This window comes from Cetorhinus maximus, chromosome 8 (genome assembly GCF_964194155.1).
Source record: "Cetorhinus maximus chromosome 8, sCetMax3.hap1.1, whole genome shotgun sequence".
In the NCBI taxonomy this organism is placed as follows: domain Eukaryota; kingdom Metazoa; phylum Chordata; class Chondrichthyes; order Lamniformes; family Cetorhinidae; genus Cetorhinus; species Cetorhinus maximus.
In genome coordinates this window covers 130,042,954-130,061,383 of record NC_135886.1, presented here as the reverse complement: position 1 = coordinate 130,061,383, position 18,430 = coordinate 130,042,954, and the positions used below count along the sequence as shown (strand labels likewise).

The window sequence follows — 18,430 nt, the reverse complement described above, 5'->3', positions numbered from 1 at the left end:
GAATGAAGCCGGGCAAGTGGTAGAGGTAGCAGTGGGGGAGCATTTTGCAAATAGTGATCATAGCTCCGTTAGATTCAAAGTTATGGAAATGGACAAGGATGGGCCAGAAATCAGAGTTCTAAATTGGGGGAAGCTGATTTTAGTAAGATCAGATATGATTTGGCCAGAGTGGACAGAGAAGCTACTTTTAGGTTAATCTGCATCAGAGCAGTGGGACTCATTCAAGAAGGAAATAGGGAGAGTACAGGGCCAACATATTCCAGTAAAGACAAAGGGTGGGACCAACAAATCCAGGGAACCCTGGATGTCGAGGGATATACAGGATTGGATAAAGAGAAGAAGGGAAGCTTATGGCAGATATCGAGGGCTCAAAACAGCGGAAGCCCTAGAGGAGTATAGAATGTAAAGGGGGGAAACTTTAAAAGGAAATTAGGAGAGCAAAAGGGGGGCATGAGAAAACATTGGCAGGTAAAATAAATGGAAATCCAAAGTTATTTTACAAGTACATTAAGAGTAAGAGGATAATTAGGGAAAGAGTAGGGCCCATTAAGGACCGTAGTGGTAATTTGTGTGGAGCCGGAAGACGTAGGTAGAGTTCTAATTGAATACTTTGTATCGATGTTCACAAGTGAGAGGGACGACGTGGGTATGGAAATCAGGCAGAAGGACTGTGATATAATTGAAGAAATTAGCATAGAAAGGGAGAAGGTTCTAAGTGGTCTGGCAGGCTTAAAAGTAGATAAATCTCCAGGCCCGGATGAAATGTACCCAAGGCTGTTGAGCGAGGCAAGGGAAGAGATAGCATGGGCGCTGGCAATAATTTTCAATATCTCTCTGGCCACAGCAGAGGTGCCAGAGGGCTGGAGGACAGCCAATGTGGTACCGTTATTCAAGAAGGGAGGAAGGGATAAACCAGGGATCTACAGGCCAGTCAGTCTAACTCAGATGTGGGGAAACTATTGGAAGCGACAAAATTAATCTACACTTGGAAAGGCAGGGATTATCAGGGACAGTCAGCATGGTTTTGTTAAGGGGAGGTCATGTCTTACCAATTTGATTAAATTTTTCGAAGAGGCGACTAGGTGTATAGATGAGAGCAATGCATTTGACGTAGTCTACTTGGACTTCAGCAAGGCTTTTGATAAGGTCCCACATGGGAGACTGATAACGAAGGTAAGAGCCCATGGGATCCAAGGCAATTTGGCAAATTGGATCCAGAATTGGCTGAGTGGCAGGAAGCAGAGAGTGGTGGTTGAGGGGTGTTTTTGTGGCTGGATGCCTGTGTCCAGTGGGGTTCCACAGGGATCGGTATTGGGTCCCTTTCTGTTTGTGGTATTTTTAAACGATATAGACTTGAATGTAGGAGGGTTGATCAGTAAGTTCGCGGATGACATAAAAATTGGTAGGGTGGTAAATAGAGGATAGCCTTAGATTACTGGAGGAGATAGACAGGCTGGTCAGATGGGCTGATCAGTGGCAAATGGGATTTAATCCGGATAAGTGTGAGGTGGTGCACTTGGGCAGGACAAACAAGGTACAGGAATACACAATGAATGGAGGACCTGGGGAAGTACTGAGGATCAGAGAGATGTCCACCAGTCCCTTAAGGTAGCAGGACAGATAGATAAGGTGATTAAGAAGGCATTTGGGATACTTGCCTTTACTAGCCGAGGCATAGAATATAAGAGCAGGGAGGTTATGCTGGGACTGTATAAAATGCTGGTTAGGACACAGCTAGAGTACTGCGTGTAGTTCTGGAGTCTGCATTATAGGAAGGATGTGATTGCACTAGAGAGTGCAGAGGAGATTTACTAGGATAAAAGCAAAATGTTGCCTGGGCTGGAGAGTTTTAGTTATGAGGAGAGGTTGGATAGACTGGGGTTATTTTCCCTGGAGCAGAGGAGATTGAGGGGGGACATGATTGAGGTGCATAAAATTATGAGAGGCATAGATAGGGTAGATAGGAAGGAACTTTTCCCCTTGGTGGAGGAATCAATAACCGGGGGGCATAGATTTAAAGTAAGGAGCAGGAGGTTTAGAAGGGATGTGAGGAAGACTTTTTCACCCAGAGGGTGGTGGGAATCTGGAACTCACTGCCTGAAAGAGAGGTAGAGGCAGATACCCTCAAAACATTTAAGAAGTATTCGGATGTGCATTTGCGATGCCATGGCACACAAGGCTATGGACCTAATGCTGGAAAATGAGATTAGAATAGTTAGGTACTTGTTTGACCGGCACAGACTTGATGGGCCGAAGGGCCTTTTTCTGTGCTGTAGACCTCTATAACTCTATTGTCTCCACAGCCCTCTGTGGTAGAGAAATCCATAGGTTCACCACCTAATGAGTGAAGAAATTTCTACTCATCTCAGTCCTGAATGGCCTACCCCGTATCCTCAGACTGTAACCCCTTGTTCTATACACCCTAACCAGGGAAACATCATCCTTACATCCAGTCTGTGCAGCCCTGTCAGAATTTTATAGGTTTCAGTGAGATCCTCTCTTATTCTTCTAAACTCCAGTGAATATAGGCATAGTCGACTCAATCTCTCCTCATACAACAATCCTGTCATCCCAGGAATTAGTCTGGTGAACCTTTGCTGCACTCCCTCTATGGCAAGTATATCCTTTCTTAGGTGAAGAGACCAAAACTGCACACAATACTCCAGGTGTAGTCTCACCAAGGCCCTGTACAACTGTAGTAAGACATACTTGCTCCTGTACTCAATTGCTCTTGCAATGAAGGCTAACATACCATTTCCTTCCTAACTGCTTGCTCCTCTTCAAGGAGACCATGACCTCCATTTGTCGGATGATTGGGTCTGAGATCACCTCCAACTGTGTGGGTAGAAACCCCATGTCAATGGCTCTGAAGGTCACAGTGGCCCTCAGCTTCTATGCCTCCTTCTTTTTCCAGGGGTCAGTGGGGGAGCTTTGTGGAGTGCCCCAACCAGCTGTCCACAGTTGCATCAAGCTGGTGACAGAAGCTCTGTTGAGGCGGGTAATGACATTTATTCATTTCCGTATGGACAAGGCCAGCCAGGCTGAGCGAGACAGAGGCTTTGCACCAATTTCTGGGTTCCCCCAAACCCAGGGTGCAATCGATTGCACACATGTGGCCATCAAGGCACCAGCGAGTCAGCCGGGTGCCTTTGTCAACAGGAAGGATTTCCACTTGATGAACTTACAGATAATTTGTGACCACAAGACGCAGATTCTGCAAGTCTGTGCAAGGTACCCAGGCAGCTCCCATGACGCTTATATCCTGAGACAATCCCAGGTGCCGAGGCTGTTCAGTGCTCCAGCCCCACTGGATAAATGGCTGCTGGGTAACAAGGGCTATCCATTGAAACGATAGCATATGACACTTCTCCGCCACCCAAGAAGAGGCAGAGCAGTGTTATAATAGAAGTCATGCCTCCACAAGGGCAGTGGTAGAGAGGGCCATAGGTCTTCTGAAGATGCCTGGACTATTCAGGGGCGCACTACAATACTCCCCAGAGCGGGTGTCACTGATAGTGGTTGCATGCTGCGCTCTCCACAACCTGGCACTGGCAAGGGGGGACCCACTGGAGGAAGAGGATCTCGAGGCAGCTCCACAGGCCACAGAGGATGAATCCAGTAGAGAGTCAGAAGAGGAGCACAGTGAGGAGAACACTAAGAGCATGGAGACAGACCTCTGTATCCTTCAGGGAGGCAGGGACACCAGGGACGCCTTGATCCAACACTCCCTCAGCTCCCCGCCAAAGATCTGCTTCCACCTCATGTCAGGGCTGCCACCTCCATCCTGGGTATCTGAAATGACCCTTTCATTTGAACCCAAAATCCACTCAGTGCCTGTGCAATGAAGTTTAGAGCCACTTGTATCCAGCATTACATACTGGCGTACCCTGCACCAAAAAAATAAAATGGTGAAGCATACTCAAGCCACTATGACAAAAAAAATGTCATTTTCACAATCCAAACAAATTAACAGAACCTTCTCTGGTCTTCATTCTCAGACCAGTAAACATAAATAAAACATAACAGAACTGGAGATCACCCGTGAACAGTCCCTCTTGTGCTCATGGTGCCCTAAAGAGTGCTACGTCTTGGTGCCCCCCCCTCGCTGGCAGCGGCTTTGGAGACAGCCTACTCTCTCTGCTGTCCTGTTGGCCTTGATGATTTTGGTGGTCGTCCTCTGGCCAGTGGAGCCTGTGCTGGCCCCACGTGGGAGGGAGCGGCCAGTGCCACAGCTGGCATCTCCCCAGTCATTGCAGCCTCATCAGATGCCACGGTCACTGGCAGAGGGGTGGAGGAGCTGCTGCCATCTTCCAATGTGCCCTGAGAGAAACCCGCAAAGATGACAAGCTGGTGCGCCAACGTGAGGTTGCTCTGGGCCTCCCTGCTTGCCATTGATGGACGGGCACCTAGCTGGGATACTGGGTGCCTCATCCATCTCCCACGCTGACACTGACCACCTGAGGTCATTGCCTGTGTGAGGGCTTGCAGGTCCAAGTGCAGCCCCAGGAACCCCTGATTCTGTCCCTGGAGCAGCCTTTCTCAATAGAGGAGGCAGTGCGCTCGGCCATGAGGATCAATGCAGTGCTTATGCTCCACATGGACTCCTCCACAAGAGAGACCATGGCACTGTCACAAAGATATTAATGTATATAATGTTATTAGAAATTATTTCAAATTGGACTTGTAGTGGGGTCTGTGTCTGAGTGTGTGTGTCTTAATTGGATTAAAGCCAGCCAGCCTGTATGCTTTGATGTATAGTAGTTTTGAGATGTAAACAGTAAGGTAAAGGAGTACGTTTGCATTTTGTTGAATAAACAATTCAAAGAGTGGGGGTGAAGTCTTGCACCTAGCTAGGAGACACCAAGCAATATATTACTAATAAAATTGGTACTATGAAAGGGGTTTTATTGTTAGAAGAGGTGGAGTTCAAAGGGCCTGGTGATACAATGAGAATTTGCATTCAAAGAGAAGGCTAGGTATATACAGAAGAGTTTTGTGTGTGGAAGTCAGAGGCATGTGAGATCTAAGCCTGTAAACCCTACCAATATGCATGTGAAGGAACAAATTGAAAGGAACCTCATTTTGAATTTGTAAGATAAAATGTGCTTCGCCTGGTGTCTGTTTAAGTCTATGGGTTGTTGTTGCCTTGGGGAAGATTACCTGGGAGTGATTTATTTGGGGATTTGTTTAATAGTTATTATGGTAGTAATTTGTAGACATGTGTTTAATAGCTTGTAAAATTAATAAATGTTTAATTTATATAAAAAACCTCTGGAAGTTTGGTGGTTTCATTTCTGAATTCGGAGATGCATCTCAAACAAACCAATTGAAAATATAGGTTATGACAGTTGTTTAAAATTTCCCTTTGGGATTTTAAATAACTCAGCCTTTACCAGCTGCTGTGTCATAACAATTGGGGGCTCTTGGCTGGATAATATTTGAAATTCCTTGATTGGTTTGGAATTGGTGAATCTTAAGGTTACAAGTACGAGAAGCACTTTGAATTCAGGAGTTGGTGAGGTATTTTAGATGTGGTGAGGTTGCAAGATGGCTTTGGCAATTGCTAAGACTTGTCTGAGAGTAGAAGAGAGAAGTCTGATTGGGTTGGAAAAAAAAAACCCAGAGTAAATTAACAGAGTTGGCAGATAAGTTAAAATTGGGGTTACCTGCGGGGGCTAGGAAATCGGATATAATTGAGAGCATAGCACAGCATCTACAGTTGGAAGTGAAACCTGACACTAATGAGTCACAGCTGGAGGTAGTGAGAGTTGAAATGAAGAAGTTTGAATTTGAACAAAGGTACTCTTTACCTTACAGCTTACATCTCAAAACTACTAAACATCAAAACACCCAGGCTAGCTGGCTTTAACCCAATTAAGACACACACACCCACAGACACAGAACCCCCACCACAAGTCTAATTTAAAATAATTTCCAATATCACTATATACATTAATATCTTCATGACAGGCAGGCATACCCTCATGGATCTCCGCCAGATCCTCCCGCTGGACATCCAGCATCTGCCGCCCAATGGACGACTCCAGAGGCTCATCATCTGCCTTGGACTCAGCATCGTCCTGATCTCCAGCAGTCCTCCAACTGAGCCTGTGTGTGAAGTACCCTATCACAGTGCTCCAACATTCTAGCCAAAGATCTAATGCCCACTGAGGTGCGGTGCCTGGTTCAGAGAGCGGGTGTGAAGCAGGTGTAGCTGAAGCCTGGCGGTCCTCTGGTGTCAAGGATGGCTCTTCAGGGTCCTGAGAACGGGTGTCTGCTGGTGAATCTAAGGGAGAACAATGGCATGTCGTGAGTTTAAGTCATCACATTGTCTCTGTGCGTGCCAGGTGCCTGGAGAAACAATGGAGATCTGCATCATGGTGTCATTGTCTTTCAATGATCAATGGGGATTCCAGCTTTAAGGCTCCCACGAATGAGACGACAAGAAAGTTTGACACCATCCAAAACTCTCACCTCTGTGCACCGCATTCTTACCCACGCCTGACAGCTCACCCTCTCTGCGACTGGCTGACTGAGGTGTGTGGCACCTCTCCAGCGCAAATCTGGTTAGGATTAGGTAGTTTGGGGGGCCTCCACCTGTCCGTGACCTCTCTATGTTATTATGGCTCGTCTTCTCCTGAAAGGACAGAGCAGCATGGATTAGTCCACTCTCTGCCTGCAGTGCCATTGCAGCCTGGTCAACACACCTGAGGAACATCTGGCGGGACACATCTGAGTTGTGGCCTTCGATCCACAAGGGACTCAGTCCGAACAGCCAGGGCTCACTCCCTTGGCCAGCTCCAGCGTCGTTTACAGTTGACACTCAGACTCTAACACCCCTAAGCTCCACGGGAGGCTGGGGGGGGGGGGGGGGCCATACCTTAACGCTTCAACACACTGATCCATGCCAATACGGTACTCACCCTTACCATGCCCAGCAGGTCGTTAAGTCTTTTGCGGCACTGCACCCATGTGCGCCACACAACGTCGTGGTTGCTGATCTGTGCGGCCACCTCCTCCCAAGTTCTTTTCGTCAAGCGCGGTGGCCTCCTCCTTCCATCTCTGGGGATAAGGATGTCCCTCCTGGCAACCACCTCCTCCAGGAGGACCGCGAGTCACTCGTCCAAAACCGGGAAGCCGAGTGCCCACCCGGCTGCCATCCCGCCTGGCGTTTCCAGCTGCATTTGAAGCCATGGCTTCAGTCTTCAGCATGAAGATACGTTCTTCCCTGGCAGCCTTCAAGGAACTGCCTGAGCCGTTTTTAAGCCACTCGCTGGGTCGCCATTGGACCCAGTGGCCGACAGGCTCCCCCCCTTCCTGACCATTGGGGGGACGTGTTTCACGCTGGGCGAGCCTTAATTGGCCAGCCAGCATGAAATCAGGGTCAGGGGCTGATTTTAGACAGCGGCCCGTTTTCTGACCGGTCACGGGCCCGCCCATTGCGCGCGCCCATCAAGGGTGAAATTCAGGCCATTGATATATTGTGAATAGCTGGGACCCCAAGCACCGACTCCTGCGGTACCCCCCTAGTAACCGCCTGCAGCTATGAACAAGACTCACTTATTCCCACTCTGTTTCCTGTCTGCTAACCAATTCTCAATCCATGCTAATATCACCCCATGTGCTTTAATGTTGCACACTAACCTCTTACGTGGGACTTCATTAAGAGCTTTCTGGAAATCCAAATACACCACACCCACCGATTCTCCCTTATCTGTTCTACTAGTTATGTCCTCAAAAAACTCCACCAGGTTTGTCAAACACGATTTCCCTTTCATAAATCCATGTTGACTTTGTCTAATCCCGTTGATATTTTCCAAGTGTCCTGTTGTCACATCCTTCATAATAGACTCTAGCATTTTCCCTACCACTGATGTTAGGCTAACCAGTCTATAATTCCCTGTTTTTTCCCTCCCTCCTTTGTCACCCTCAAATCTGTCAGGACTGTTCCAGAATCTACAGAATTTTGAAAGATGACAACTATTGCATCCATTATTTCTATGGCCACCTCCTTTAGTACCCTGGGATGTAGATTATCAGCCTCTGGTGATTTATAGGCTTTCAATCCCATTAATTTCTCCAGCACTATTTTTTTTTACTAATGCTAATTTCCTTCAATTCCTCCTTCTTACTAGACCATTGGTTCCCTAGCATTTCTGGAAAGTTATTTGCGTCTTCTTCCATGAAGACAGAACTAAAGCAGTTGTTTAATTGCTCTGCCATTTTCTTGTTGTCCAATTTAAATTCTCCTGTTTCGGACGGTAAGGGACCTACATTTGTCTTCACTAATCTTTTTCTTTTTATATACTTACAGAAACTTTTACAGTCCACTTTTATGTTCCTTGCAGTTCAAGTTTACTCTCATACTCTATTTTTCCCCTTTTAATCAATCTCTTGTCCTCTTTTGCTGAATTCTAAATTGCTCCCAATCCTCAGGTTTGCTACTTTTTCTAGCAACTTTCTATGACTCCCCTTTGGATGTAATTCCATCCTTAATTTCTTTTGTTAGCCATGGTTGGGCGGTTTTACCTGTTGTGTATTTGCGCCAGTATAACTGTTGTAATGCATGCATTCATTCCTTAAATATTGGCCATTGCTTTTTAATGAAGTTCCCCAATCTATTGTGTCCAACTGACCCCTCATACCCTTGTAGTTTCCTTTGTTTAGATTTAGGACCCTAATTTCGGATTGGGCTACTTCACTTTCTATCCCAGTAAAAAATTCTATCACATCGTGGTCACTCTTCCCTAAAGGACCTCACACAACAAGATTATTAATTAACCCCTTCTCATTGCACAATACCAAATCTAGGATAGCCTGTTCTCTAGTTGGTTCCTCGATGTACTGATCTAAAAAAACCACCTTGCACACACCCCAGAAACTCATCCTCCACAGTATTATTGTTAATTTGGTTTGCCTAGTCTATATGTAGATTAAAGTTACCCATGATTACTATAGCACCCTTGTTACATGCATCTTTAATTTCCTCTTTAATACCATCCCTTACCTTGCCACTACTGTTTGGAGGCCTATAGATAACTCCCACTAATGTTTTCTGCCACTTGTTGCTTCTTAGCTCCACCCAGGCAGATTCTACACCTAGATTTTCTGAGCCAATATCCTTTCTCACTATTGCACTGATTTCATCCTGAACTAACAATGCCACCCCACCTCCTTTTCCTTTTTGCCTGTCCATCCTAAATATCGAGAACCCTTAGATATTCAGTTTCCAACCTTGGTCACCTTGCAGCCATGTCGCCGTAATTGCAATCATATAATATCTGTTTACATCTATTTGCGCTGATAATTCATCTATCTTATTGCGAATGTTCCATGGGTTCAGATACAATGCCTTTAGATTTGTCTTTTTAACAGTTTTACACTTTTTTTTGTACTATGGTCCTATTTGCTGCTAGCCCTTGTTTCCTTTGCCTTCCACTGTTGCTTTCTACTTTCCTGTCTTTCATTTCTCTTTTTGTTTCCTTGCCTTGTGTTCCCCCACTCAGGTAACCATCCCCTGCCACTCTAGTTTAAACCCTCCCCCACAATACTAGTCAATACCTGTGAGGATATTGGTCCCAATCCTGCTGGGGTGCAACCTGTTCAGCTTGTTCAGGTCCCATCTTCCCCAGAATTGGTCCCAATGCCTTAGGAATCCAAATCCCTCCCTACAACACCATCTCTTCAGCCATGCATTCATCAGGTCTATTCTCCTATTCCTGATCGTGCTAGCACGTGGCATTGGGAGTATATCTGAGGTTACTACTTTTGAGGTCCTGCATTTTAACTTATTTCCTTGCTCCCCATATTCTGCTTGCAGGACCTCATCGCTCTTTTTGCCTATGTCGTTGCTACTGATATGGACCACAACCTCTCGTTGTTCACCCTCCCTCTTCAGAGTGTCCTGAATGGAGTCATCCATTGGAACCCCTGTGGCAGGTGAAATGTCTCCTGTTAATAACATTGAAGACAAAATTGATTTTTTTCATTAATGCGATTCTATTTTCAGAAGAAGTAATTTTATCCCCTAGGTCTCTTAATCAGCTCTGCTCCATTTAATACACAGTCTAATTTCTTGTTTCCTTGCTCCAATGTTAATTATCTTAGATTTAACTACAATGAGTTTCTTCAACCTCCTATTGGCCCAGTTACCCAAAAGATCTTGCTTTTGTTAAAGATCCAAATCCTTTTAAGTGTGGTTGCCATATTCCTCATGACAGGATCTGCTTCATAATTTTGGTATCATTTGAAAATTTGGAGGTGTCATACCATACACTCGTAAATTATTCTTGCGTATTAAAATACCAAGGATCACAAAACCAATTAATGGGGCATCCTGCCTGTAATCTCTTTCCAACTTGAGGCACTACCACTGATGGCTATCCTCCATTTCTTGTCTAGTGCTTTATATTGCATTCTATTCTGTTTCTCTTTGCTTTGGCCATTAACTGTGACATGGGACATTATCAAAAGCTTTCTGGATATCAAACATAATATTGCACCTTCCCCATCTTTATGATCAGTAATGTCAGTTGAAAAACTCCACCAATTTAGTTAGATTGCTAGGAATCCATGCAGAAATTCTTTTAGCAAGTTGGGCCGGATTTTCGCAGAGTCACAAGGACTCCGGAACCATTTAAAAATGGCAGGCGGGACCCGATTCCAGGATTCCTGCCCTCATTCCTGGTGCACTCAGATTTCAGTGGTGGGAGATAACGTTATGGTAGTGAGCCTGTACCCTGCACTCCCAACCTGGCTGGCTCTGCTTCAGGGGTAGGCATCTTCTAGACACCCCCACCACCCCCACCCCACCCTGCAATTTTTGTGGAGTTGGGCCAGCTTCTGCATGACTTGTGGTCCAGAGCAGTCGTAAACTATAGTCTGGATTTGGGAATCCTTTGAAAGGCAAGTCAAAAGGTCTTACCCATGCTCTCTCCAAGCCAACATATACCCACCCCACCCCTGCCCTTATGGTGCCTCATACTCTCTATGCCAACTCATGGCACTTCCATGCCCATTCACTGCATGCACCAGTACATATTCTGTACAGAACCATTGAACCATATAGTAACAATGGCATGTGTGGAACAAATTAAAAAACACCCATTCATTTTTCTTTAAAATTGCATAATGAGGCTTGGCTGAGAGCCTAGAATCCTATAAACAGATTTACTTTGTTGGCACAGGTGCAGAGAAGGGAAAACTTTGCTTTATTGACAACTTTATGAGCTATTTTTTATAATAAGCTATTTTATTCTGTGACCTCATTTGTCAATGGCTCAATGTTTCTTTGCACAAGATAAAGAGATGTCAAGTGCTTTTAGCTTCTGTTATTGATATTTTAAAGGTCTCATTGATTGACACTTTTATAGGGTTGCAGCAACAGCAGTTTTGCTTTTCAGAAAATCATGGATAACGTTGACTCCTGCATATTCCCTATACCTAGGCATTTACTCTTCCATGTTCTCCCATACATCCTCATATACAAATTCACATTTGATAAATCAACCCTACAGATTTTCTGTTATATCTGCATCAGTGCCAAAGAGAATCTGTGAAATAACACTTAACACCTGCTTATGAGAAGGGCGGAATTTCTTAAGGTTTCTTGTTGCTTGGTAGATACTCAGGCTTCTCCACTTGTGAAAATGGCCATTCATTGAACATCCCTTATCTGAACGTGCTTAGCCTCTGATCTTAAACGTTCTTCTACTTTCTATTCTAAAACAATAAATAACCAGATAATCTAATTTTGGTGGTGTTGGTTGAGGAACGCATGTCTGCTAGCACCCTGGGAGAGCTCCAATACTCTTCTTCGAAAAGTGTCATGGGATCTCGGTTTCATCCACTTGTTTAAAAAACGACACCTCCGACAGTTCAGCACTCCCTCAAGCTGCACTGAAATGTCAGTCTGGATTATGTGTTCAAATCTCTGAAGTGCTCATGACTCTGACTTTGAGGCAAGGTTGCTACCACTGAACTGTCTGACACTACTAAGTGAGCTACTAAACTTAGGATAACTTTATTTATTTTTAAATTCAGTCATCCGACTACCTGGTAACTATTTTACTGGCTGTTTCTGATGTGTTTTTGGAATCTGTCTAAAATTTAAACCAGCTCCCAACTCATTTAAAGTTAAATTTCTACTAAAGATTACAGTCTCAGTACCAATGCCTATGGTATAGCGGCCTTATCTGCTATTTGGTGTCTTAATTGGTCCTTTGTCTCCTGTATCAGCATAAAGTCTTTGTTGAATAAATGGAAAACAACACCTATGGTTATTTTGTGGGTTCAAACTTTTTGCCAATGCTTACAAAGGCTATAAATAATCCTTTTTTTGTGCCACAGAGTGGAATTTGTTTATGCCTTAATTTGCCATCTTCGTTGTGCTGTCAGGTTGTACCAGATGGAAGGAGAGCATTTTCCTCTCTCGTAGGGAAGAAGGGGACGTCACCTTGGCCTGTGCTGGGCAAACCTTCTAGCTACTCACCAAACAGCAGCAAGTCAGAGGGCCAATGGATCGGCAGTATTTGAGTCTAAGAAAAGGCACGCAGGTCATAAAACTACAAGTCAAAGGTTGGGGTGGGGGGGTGGTGGAGGGCAAGATTAAAAAGATGGATGGGAAATAAACAAACATTAATACATGCTTCTCACTGCTTGAGCAGCTTAAAAGCAGGTCTATTTCACTATGAGCCTCTTCTAAAGTAACAGACAACAAATTAAACACATTAGAGACAATGTGGTGTCTGTCACTTATAACAGTCTAACTAAATTCCTTGAGTCTCTTCCAGTGCTTCAGGGTCAGAAGTGAAACGAAGTGACTACATTCAGTTTAATGGATTGGAGTTGTAGCACTCCCTTAGGGGCCTCTTGTTCCCATTGGAGGCAACGCCCCATCAGAGGTCATCTACCCCCCCCCCCCCCCCCCCACCCCGCCTTTAACCCTAACCCCCTAGCCTTTTGAACCGGTCATCGCCCCCCCCCCCGCACCCCCCTAACCTCTCTTTCCAAGACCCCCCACCCCCCCTGACCTACATGCTTCAACTACAACCCATTAAACTGAATGTGGTCACCTCATTTCACTTCTGACCCTTTTACATTGATCATACTCAATACACATTGACTAGTTAATGCATTAACATATTAAGAGATCTTGGGAGAAAACATTGTGACTGATAAATATTTGCACATTGCTATATTTTACAGGGCCTGAAGGATACATACGCTGCAGCTCAAGAGCACGCAGCAGGATTCCATTAGAAAACCTTCTACTTACCATCTGTCTTTTATTTTCAAGAAGATTTGCTCCAATCAGTCCCAGAAATGATCCAAAACCAAGCTGAAATGATCCAAAAACCAATGAAAATTATATTGTGCAAAAACCAATCAAAACACCACAGTTTTAAAAATTTACACTGTGCTTTGTTGACTTTGCCTGCATTTTCTGATTTTGCTGAATAAAATTTGTTTTAACAACTCCACTCTTTCAGAAAATATTACAGGCAATATGAATACAAATTGTCACAAATTTGACACCATAAGACACCTCAAGTACAACTTTATTTTTAAAAGCTACATAGAACATTTTAGAAAGCTGAAGAGTAATAGTTCCCTGAATGAATTACATCTCAGGGTCAAAGTAACAAACAAGGGACAGCTTACATGTATGGCTTTACTTATATCCCCCACGTCCTTATCATTTTCTTTTTGAAGTTCCTCCACCTCACATGCCATTCCCACAGGTTTACTCTTTCTTTGAGAAGTAACTAGTCTCCACTCTGAGCCTCCCCAGTGACCTGAATGAATTTAGAAAGTCATTGTAGGGGGACACAGGCACTAATACACTGCACCACTGGGTCGTCTAGAAGTAAAAAGGCGGCACTACACTCATGAAACGGTGCTTAAGAAACCATTTCTTGTGTTGCAATAATGTAATGCGCAAAGTGGCAGGGTACATTTCAACATGATTTATAAAAGAATCAAAATGTAATGTATAAAGGATAAAATCTATGCTAGAGTTCTGTACCAATGCACTGCACCATTTATTATTAAATACAGTAAAAGATATAACTACATCACTATGTCATGGAAGTGAATGGACATAGTGAACTGTATTTCCATGCATAGATCATATATCACATTAGCAGCAAAAGCTGCAGCTTCTGCCATCATGCAGATCATCAGATGTTGCCAGACATCATTTGTAAATCTGGCTCTCAACAGTATTGCTAAATTTGGGCATCAGTGAGTCAGGATGTCAGCAGATATCACCATTAGCCCTCTGCACAGGCACCTTTACTCCGAACCCAATTTCTCACATAATGTTTCACAACCCACCCTGGCGTTGCACTCTCAGCTGACATCTACCACATCACTGGACGCTCATAGCAAATGTGTCACAGGAAATCGCAGCCAGAATCTCTGATTTTCTATCCATTAAGAGCAAATGGATGGAAAATCATGGATTATAGACACTTGATGCACTCCCACAGGCACAGCTTTCAGATGGGAGCCAAAAAAAAAATCAGCCCTCACCAGCCTAATGCAGAATGCCTCCAGCCATCCTTCCACCAGAAACCTACACACCAATGCCACTACGTGTACCTTTTACTGACACCCTATGTCTCTGCATTTAGCCACCTGCTCTATATATTTCTTTCATGCGGCTCTCTTATCCTTGGACTGGACTCTGCACTCACCCCCCCAGCGGGTATGAAGGTACTCCAAATCCAGCAGGCAACCTGCCCACTACCTACCCACCCACCTCCGACCTGATTTAAATTTTACAGGAGGGGAGAGAGCTGAGGGAGGTGTCAGGCTTATTCAGGTGCTTAAGTTTATTTTATTCATTCATGGGATGTGGGCGTCACTAGCTAGGCCAACATTTATTGCCCATCCCTAGTTGCCCTTGAGAAGGTGGTGGTGAGCTGCCTTCTTGAACCGCTGCAGTCCATGTGGTGTAGGTACACCCACAGTGCTGTTAGGGAGGGAGTTCCAGGATTTTGACCCAGCGGCAGTGAAGGAACGGCGATATATTTGCAAGTCAGGATGGCATGTGACTTGAAGGGGAACTTCCAGGTGATGGTGTTCCTATCTATCTGCTGCCCCTGTCCTTCTAGATGGTATTGGTCGTGGGTTTGGAAGGTACTGTCTAAGGAGCCTTGGTGAGTTACCGCAATGCATCTTGTAGATGGTACTGCTGCCATTGTGTGTCAGTGGTGGAGGGAGTGAATGTTTGTGGATGGGATACCAATTAAGTGGACTGCTTTGTCCTGGATGGTATCAAGCTTCTTGAGTGCTGTTGAAGCTGCACTCATCCAGGCAAGCAGACAGTATTCCATCACATTCCTGACTTCTGCCTTGTAGATGGTGGACAGGCTTTGCGGAGTCAGGTGGGTTACTCACCGCAGGATTCCTAGCGTCTGACCAATTAATGGCCACTTAAGGATCTCATCCCACCACCACCAGTATTTTACCCATGGTGGGAGAGGGCCGACATCTTATGGCCCAATGGCAAGCCCAGTAGATTTAGGTGCGCAGCCTGCTGTCAGGCAAGGGAGGTACCTCCTCAGGAGGTCCCCTGTGCCCTTTGGAGGCAAACCCCCGCCACATCATCCCCCTTTAACCCTTCTCCTCTGGCCTTTTGAACCCGCACCCCCCAAATACCCCGATACCCTCCCCCAACCTCCCTCACCAAGACCCCGGCCCTGGGCGTAGCTGGGTTCCTCAGCACAGTGGAACTGCCTGTAGTCCCAATGGTGCCAGATAGTGCGGTGACCATCTGAATGGCCGACAGCTCTCTCAGGACTTCCTCCTGAGAAAGGGATGGAAGTCTAAGCTTAAAGTGATTAACGCTGCTCCTGGTGTTAAATTGCTGCGGGACAGCCATCAGAATTGTGGGTGGTCTCCCCCCAGTGTTCTAGGTGGTGGGGGGGCAGGGGGAGGGACTGCGGTGCCCCATAAAATTCAGCCCCAATACGTGCCTGGTCATTATCTAGTCTCACCACAGCATCAAATCAAACCTCAAACAAAATCAAGGGGCTCGACTCCTGGTGTCCTGGTGTATGCTGTCCATAACTAATCTTTTACATTAATCAACAATTCACCTACCCTCCCAACTCTCACAGGCTGTTCCTGATGGGAAGAGGCATTAATTGTATCCAGCCTCCACTTTGAGACTAACTTTCCAGTAAAGTCAAAAATTCTGTAGCTGAAGGGCTCTGGGGCTCCAGTGTAGCATCATAGAGTCATAGTCATAGAGTTATACAGCACAGAAATAGGCCCTTCAGCCCATCATATCCATGCCAGCCATCAAGCACCTATCTATTCTAACCCCATTTTGCAGCACTTTGCCCGTAGCCCTGTATGCTATGGCATTTCAAGTGCTCATCTCAATACTTCTTAAATGTTGTGAGATTCCTGCCTCGACCATCCCCTCAGACAGTGTGTTCCAGATTCCAACCACCCTCTGGGTGAAAAAAAATTTCTTCAAATCCCCTCTAAACCTCCTGCCTCTTACCTTAAATCTATGCCCCCTGGTTATTGACACCTCCGCTAAGCCTCTATCAGGTCCCCCCCTCAGTCCTCTCTGCTCTAAGGAAAGCAGCCCTAGCCTATCCAGTCTCTTCGTAGCTGAAACGCTCCAGCCCAGGCAACATCCTAGCGAATCTCCTCTGCACCCTCTCCAGTGCAATCACACCCTTCCTATAGCGTGGCGACCAGAACTGCACACATCATATATAGAATTAGAAAGAATTCATAACACAAACAGCCCATTCTGCTCCACAAATTTATACTCCATGCAAACCTCCTCCTACTTAATCTAACTCTTATCACCATACCTTTCTATCCCTTTCTCGCTCATGTGCTTTTCTAGCTTCCCCTTAAACACAACCACCCCTACTTGCCTCAACTATTTCATGTGGTAGCAAATCTTACATCCCACTCTCTGGGTTAAGGAGGTTCGCCGATTCCTTGTGAAGAATACCAGTACAAGGCTTCAAAGTGCAATTTTAGGATTATTTAATTCGCTGAATCTTCGTCCTGAGAGAATTTGTACCAAAGATGATCACTAAAGGCAAAAGGTAAACTTCGCCAGAGTTAAGTGCCTGAAACACTCGGCGCTGCAAAGATTGGCAAAGTTTTATTCATTTTTAAAAATCAGCCAGCCAGCACCTGTCTCTAGAAACATTAGACGAAAATAAAACCCGCGTTGATCAAAGAAGCAGCGATTGTTGCTCATAATCTCAATATATTCTCTACTCCCACCGCCCCCGTCCCCCCAAAAATAACAGTCCCACAGGATCACAGTACTCACTATGACTCCCGGGTAATATCCTCCAACCGAAACATTCAGAGTCCTTGTGGTCGCTGCCAAGCCGACAGTCAGAATTAAGACGGAGGCGATAAGGAGGGCACCACTGACCAAGACAGAAGCTTTCTTCCTCTTATTGAACAGCCCTGTAAATAGATAGGAGCGCGCCGTTAGATCCCATTCAAAACATCCCAAGAACTGAGCAGAGGTCAGCACCATAAACCCAGTGATTTGCAACATGTTACAGCGGCGCGCACACACCTGGGGCTGGGTGCATATTGTGGGATAATGATGAATGAGCATGAAAATAACCCTGGGGAAGGCCGTTTCCACCTTGCAGCACTTACCTACAGAGTCATGGAGGGTCAGTCCATTGGGCTGCTGAGTCAGTGAGCGCTGCATCCTGAATGGCTCTACAACAGACCTCGCCTTAGGCCGCCCGGAGTGCAGGAGCAGCCTGCATGCTGGCCTTCCCCCTCCAACCCCACACCTCTCCCTCTCGGGTGGATGTATTTTCTGGGAGAAGGCAAACTGCAGGACTGCACGTTCCGATTCCCCACTGCTGTTTACTGCCCCGCACTGCCGTGCTGGCCGCTGGCGTGCGCGCATGCGCTCAGGCTCCCCTCTCCCAACCTTCCCGGGAGGAGGACATGGAGTACAAATCCTTGGGGGGTTTGTTCTGTGTTTTTTAATATCATGGATGAGTTGGGGGCGGAGAACCCGCCTTCCAGCGGCCGCAACTCCGCGCGTTAGGTTGCAAAACATCTCCCCTGCTTGTTTTATTATTCCTCCCCCCCCCCTTCCCTCTTGACTCCTTCCACTCCCAGTAATAAACTGCATCATTTGCATTGTCCGGTCCGGATAATCGCTGCAAGGAAGGAAGATTTCATATCTGCCCGCACGTCTCTTTAATGATAAAACTTCAAAGGCAGTGACCCGGCAGTAAATCAGCTACTGTCACATTCAGCACATGGGATGTAACCAGCGACGATGAGAGTTGTGGGACCCTGTTAGATATGGGAACGGCAGAGGTTTTATGGCGAGTGGGTTTATATATAAAAGCCACTCCTTGCAACGTCCCGGACATATTTTACATTCGGCAAAAATGCTGCGGAC

The 18,430-nt window shown here is 45.7% G+C and overlaps 1 protein-coding gene across 2 annotated transcripts in view; it reads right to left on the bottom strand.

The window, feature by feature from the left end:
* tmem255a (transmembrane protein 255A) overlaps positions 1–18,222 on the bottom strand; it is a 116,662-nt gene extending 98,440 nt beyond the window's left edge. The window contains exons 1-3 of one of the 2 annotated variants that reach the window (XM_078547626.1): positions 17,662–17,783; positions 17,318–17,460; positions 13,277–13,339 (exon numbers count right to left, since the gene is read on the bottom strand). In XM_078547626.1, the coding sequence (XP_078403752.1) occupies positions 13,277–13,339; positions 17,318–17,460; positions 17,662–17,716 (261 nt within the window). In that variant the 5' untranslated portion in view covers positions 17,717–17,783. Of the gene's footprint in view, positions 1–13,276; positions 13,340–17,317 lie in introns of both variants that reach the window. The other variant, XM_078547624.1, reaches the window with a different exon arrangement.
* Between the last annotated feature and the right edge of the window lie 208 nt (positions 18,223–18,430).